The 6,000-nt window shown below is 43.7% G+C and overlaps 1 protein-coding gene across 1 annotated transcript in view; it reads right to left on the minus strand.

Annotated features, from left to right (window-relative positions):
• Positions 1-4,214, minus strand: part of LOC140722140 (E3 ubiquitin-protein ligase TRIM39-like) — a 66,006-nt gene extending 61,792 nt beyond the window's left edge. The window contains exon 1 of the mRNA XM_073036933.1: positions 4,104-4,214. Coding sequence (XP_072893034.1) covers positions 4,104-4,211 — 108 coding nt within the window. The 5' untranslated portion in view covers positions 4,212-4,214. The remainder of the gene's footprint in view (positions 1-4,103) is intronic.
• Between the last annotated feature and the right edge of the window lie 1,786 nt (positions 4,215-6,000).

A 6,000-nucleotide genomic window follows, 5' to 3' on the forward strand; every position in this document is an offset into this window, starting at 1 on the left:
ACTCTCTGTGTAAAAAAGTTTTCCCTCATCTCGGTCCTAAAAGGCTTCCGCTTTATCCTTAAACTGTGAACCCTCGTTCTGGACTCCCCCAACATTGGAAACAATCTTCCTGCATCGAGCCTATCCAATCCCTTTAGAATTTTATACGTTTCAATAAGATCCCCCCTCAATCTTCCAAATTCCAGTGAGTATAAGCCTAGTCGATCCAGTCTTTCTTCATACGAAAGTCCTGCCATCCCAGGAATCAATCTGGTGAACCTTCTCTGTACTCCCTCTATGGCAAGAATGTATTTCCTCAGATAAGGGGACCAAAACTGCACACAATATTCTAGGTGCAGTCTCACCAAGGCCTTGTACAACTGCAGTAGAACCGCCCTGCTCCTGTACTCAAATCCTTTTGCTATGAATGCCAACATACCATTTGCCTTTTTCACCACCTGCTGTACCTGCATGCCCACCTTCAATGACTGGTGTACAATGACACCCAGGTCTCGTTGCATCTCCCCTTTTCCTAATCTGCCACCTTTCAGATAATAATCTGTTTTCCTGTTCTTGCAACCAAAGTGGATAGCCTCACATTTATCCAAATTAAATTGCATCTGCCATGAATTTACCCACTCTCCTAACCTATCCAAGTCACCCTGCATCCTCTTAGTATCCTCCTCACAGCTAACACCGACGCCCAGCTTCGTGTCATCCACAAACTTGGAGATGCTGCATTTAATTCCCTCATCTTAATCATTAATATATATTGTAAACAACTGGGGTCCCAGCACTGAACCTTGCGGTACCCCACTAGTCACTGCCTGCCATTCTGAAAAGGTCCCGTTTACTCCCACTCTGCTTCCTCTCTGCCATCCAATTCTCTATCCACATCAATACCATACCCCCAATACCGTCTGCTTTAAGTTTGTACACTAATCGCCTGTGTGGAACCTTGTCAAAAGCCTTTTGAAAATCTAAATATATCACATCCACTGGCTCTCCCCATCCACTCTACTAGTTACATCTTCAAAAAATTCTATAACATTCGTCAGACATGATTTTCCTTTCACAAATCCATGCTGACTTTGCCCGATGATTTCACCTCTTTCCAAATCTGCTGTTCTCACATCTTTGATAGCCGACTCTAGCATTTTCCCCACCACCGATGTCAGACTAACCGGTCTATAATTCCCCGGTTTCTCTCTCCCTCCTTTTTTAAAAAGTGGGGTTACATTAGCCACCCTCCAATCCGCAGGAACTAATCCAGAATCTAAGGAGTTTTGAAAAATTATCACTAATGCATCCACTATTTCTTGGGCTACTTCCTTAAGCACTCTGGGATGCAGACCATCTGGCCCTGGGAATTTATCTGCCTTTAATTCCTTTAATTTACCTAACACCACTTCCCTACTAACATGCATTTCCCTCAGTTCCTCCATCTCACTAGACCCTCGGCCCCTTACTATTTCCGGAAGATTATTTATGTCCTCCTTAGTGAAGACAGAATCAAAGTAGTTATTCAATTGGTCTGTCATGTCTTTGTTCCCTATGATCAATTCACCTGTTTCTGACTGTAAAGGACCCACATTTGTCTTGACAAATCTTTGCTTATTTTCACGTATCTATAAAAGCTTTTACAATCAGTTTTTATGTTCCCTGCCAACTTTCTCTCATTATCTTTTTTCGCTTTCCTAATTAAGCCCTTTGTCCTCCTCTGCTGGTCTCTGAATTTCTCCCAGTCCTCCCGTGTGCCGATTTTTTTTTTTGCTAATTTATATGTTTCTTCTTTGGATTTGATACTATCCCTAATTTCCCTTGTCAGCCACGGGTGCACTACCTTCCCTGGTTTATTATTTTTGCCAAATTTGGATAAACAATTGTTGTAGTTCATCCATGCGATATTTAAATGCTTGCCATTGCATATCCACCGTCAACCCTTTAAGTATCATTTGCCAGTCTGTCTCAGCTAATTCACGTCTCATACCTTCAAATTACCCTTCTTTAAGTTCAGAACCTTTGTTTCTGAATTAAATATGTCACTCTCCATCTTAATGAAGAATTCCACCATATTATAGTCACTCTTACCCAAGGGGCCTCGCACGACAAGATTGCTAACCAACCCTTCCTCGTTGCTCAATACCCAATCTAGAATGGCCTGCTCTCCAGTTGGTTCCTTGACATGTTGGTTCAGAAAACCATTCCGCATGCATTCCAAGAAATCCTCTTCCTCAGCACCATTACCAATTTGGTTCACCCAATCTATATGTAGATTGAAGTCACCCATTATAACTACTGTTCCTTTAGTGCACGCATTTCTAATTTCCTGTTTAATGTCATCCCCAACCTCATTACTACTGTTAGGTGGCCTGTACACAACTCCCACTAGTGTTTTCTGCCCCTTAGTGTTATGCAACTCTACCCATAGCCATTCCACATCCTCCAGGCTAATGTCCTTCCTTTCTATTGCGTTAATCTCCTCTCTAACCAGCAATGCTACCCCACCCCCTTTTCTTTCCTGTCTATCCCTCCTGAATATTGAATATCCCTGGATGTTGAGCTCCCATCCTTGGTCACCCTGGAGCCATGTCTCTGTGATCCCAACTATATCATATTCATTAATAACTGCCTGCACATTCAATTCACCCACCTTGTTACGAATGCTCCAGGCATTGACACACAAAGCCTTTCGGCTTGTCTTTACAACACTCTTAGCCCTTATACAATTATGTTGAAAAGTGACATTTTTTGCTTTTTGCCCTGGATTTGCCTGCCTGCCACTTTTACTTTTCACCTTACTACTTTTTGCTTCTACCCTTATTTTACACCCCTCTGTCTCTCTGCACTTGTTCCCATCACCCTGCCACATTAGTTTAAAGCTTCCTGAACAGCGGTAGCAAACGCTCCCCCTAGGACATTGGTTCCAGTCCAGCCCAGGTACAGACCCTCCTGTTTATACCGGTCCCACATCCCCCAGAACTGGTTCCAATGCCCCAGAAATTTGAATCTATGTTTCTATGTTTCTATTTATGGAGAGACCTTCAGTCAAAGATGAAATGCCAAGAGGTTTTTAATAAATCCCACAACAAATTTAGTGAAGAGGATGTGGAACTCAGTGCCACAGGAGTGGTTGAAATGGAACAGCAGAGATTGAATTTAATGGGGAGGCTGGATAAACACGTGAGGGACCAGGGAGTTTGGGGCACTGTTGCTGGTTGTGGTGTACAGGTGGCAGGAGGATTCTGACAGAGGGGAAATTGATAGAAGATGGACCGAATGGCTTTCTCACGATGGAGAATGGGACACAATCCCATGTAAAACTTATCCGAAAAAGAAGAGACTGTGTAAGTTTGCATAATCTGCCCGAAACCGAATATGGAGGATAAGTCTGATGTGCGGGTCACATTCTTTGTTCTCACTGATTGACAGAGAGAACCACACTGCACCAGACACACTCACAGCCTGTGACCGGAACTGGGTGTTAATGGGAGTTTTAGAGGATATTTAATGTGGTAATTAAGGACACAATCAGCAGCTTTGTGTTATGGTCAAAGTAAATCATTTCAGAGAAGATTGCATTCTGTCCTGGGATGTACAGAAGCTGTGGAAGTCCAGTTTTGGGACAACAACAACCCTGAATAGTTGCATCAATTGTCTGGTGAGAAACAGTTTACTGCCATTTGTAAATGCTGTGTGTAGGATCAACACATCTGTTTTCTGTCTGCATTGTATTCTGTGTTACGTGATTATTACGATAAGCAGTCACGTGAGTGGGGATGTGGTAATTACGAAGGGAATAAGTTGCATATTCGTACTTTGTTCTGGGCTGTTTTGATCCTGGGACTGGCCGATGCCATATCATTTGTTGACCAATTCATTGCAGTTTAATTTATGATTAATAATGCTGGAATTTGATTGCTTAAGTTTTTTATGTTGCTGATAAAGGATCAAATATTTATCTCCGACATTTTAGAATGTCATTAGCGGAGTGATTGGAGGTTCGTCCTGCAAGGAGAACACTCTGTGTGAGGACACCAGAAGCGGCAATTGATTTGCTAGAATTGGCCGCTTAGTTCATTTAGTTCAATTTGACAGAAATAAATTGAAATATAATCCCTCACCTTGAGAAATATCACACCATCTTTTTGATCCATCTGTTTCTTTAACTGAGTGATTTCCTCCTGAATAATCCTTATATTCTCTTGAAGAGCTAGAAGATTTTTCTCCATTGAATTTAGAATCCTCTTCTCTTCTTCCCTGAGATCCCTGAGGAAGCTTTGCTCTTTCTCAGTGATAATCTGACGCAGTTCAGCAAACTGGGATGTGATGTGGGACTGAAGGCTGAGTGACTGTTTCTGTCGAATGAAAGGTGAAGATTAGTTTACTGCATTGCTGTGTTGTATTTCCTTATGACATTAAGGAGACCATTCGGTCCATTGGGGTCCATACTACTTCTGAACGAGTACAACGAGATCTAGGTGTTCTTGTTCATCAGTCAATGAAAGCAAGCTTGCAGGTACAGCAGAAAGCTAATGGCATGCTGGCCTTTGTAACAAGAGGAATTGAGTATAGGAGTAAAGAGGTCCTTCTGCAGCTGTACAGGGCCCTGGTGAGACCCCACCTGGAGTATTGTGTGCAGTTTTGGTCTCCAAATTTGAGGAAGGACATTCTTGCTATTGAGAGAGTGCAGCGTAGGTTCACAAGGTTAATTCCCGTAACAGCGGAACTGTCATGTTAAAAGATTGGAGCGATTGGGATTTAGAAGGATGAGAGGGGATCTGATTGAGACATATAAGATTATTAAGGGATTGGACACGCTGGAGTCAGGAAGCATGTTCCCGCTGATGGGTGAGTCCAGAACTAGAGGTCACTTTTTAAGAATAAGGGGTAGGCCATTTAGAACTGAGATGCGGAAAAACTTTTTCACCCAGAGAGTGGTGGATATGTGGAATGCTCTGCCCCAGAAGGCAGTGGAAGCCAAGTCTCTGGATGCATTCAAGAGAGAGTTAGATAGAGCTCATAGATAGTGCGGTCAAAGCATATGGGGAGAGGGCAGGAACGAGGTACTGATTGTGTATGATCAGCCATGATCACAGTGAATGGCGGTGCTGGCTAGAAGGGCCGAATGGCCTACTCCTGCACCTATTGTCTATTGTCTATTGAAACATTACCATCAACCCCATTCCCTCACATTTTCCTGAAACCTATTCTCCCGCATTGACCCATTGACTCCCAACTGATTCACATACACCCTCCCCACCTTCACAGGGTTAATTGTAATTAACCATTCATCCAGCATGTCCTTGGGATCTGTCTGAAATTGTCATGATCACAGGGAGAGCATGCAAACTCCACACGGACAGAAGCCGAGGTCAGGATCGAACCCGGGTCACTGGAGCTGAGAAACCCGGCTATTCTGCATTAAATGGAGCAAAACTCGACAGTAATATCAGAAATTCCGCTCAGGAAGCCTCACCCGAACTCCGGAAATCTTCTCTTTCTGTTGCTGCTCCTTTTCCTGGAAGTCTGATTTCTTTTTTGTGAGAGAGTCTAAGGAAAATTTTAGCTGGTCCTGGACGTCAGAGAGCGAAGGAAATAGAAACAAAGATGCATCAAAAGAAACAGGTGATCAAACCCGATTATCACACAAAATGCCGGAGGAACTCAGTGAGTCAGGCAGCATCTATTCTGGGGAAATAAACAGTCGGTGTTCCGGGCTGAGACCCTTTATTAGGACTGGGAAGGAATGGGGCAGAAGCCAGAATAAAAAGGTTTGGGGATGAGAACCAGCTGACAGCTGACGGATGAGACAACGTGAGGGGGATCGTGGGGGAGGGTGATGAAGTGAGAAGCTGGGAGGGGACAGGTGGAAGAGGTAAAGAGCTGGAGAAGAAGGAATGTAATACGAGAGGACAATCGACCATGGAAGAAACGGGAGGAACTGGGCTGTTTGAGGCCCTGAATGGTGACGAGGGAGGTTAGGAGTCAGGTGTAGCACTTGTCCCGCTTGCAGGTGTC

Source organism: Hemitrygon akajei, unplaced genomic scaffold, assembly GCF_048418815.1.
Source record: "Hemitrygon akajei unplaced genomic scaffold, sHemAka1.3 Scf000070, whole genome shotgun sequence".
NCBI classification, from domain to species: Eukaryota; Metazoa; Chordata; class Chondrichthyes; order Myliobatiformes; family Dasyatidae; genus Hemitrygon; species Hemitrygon akajei.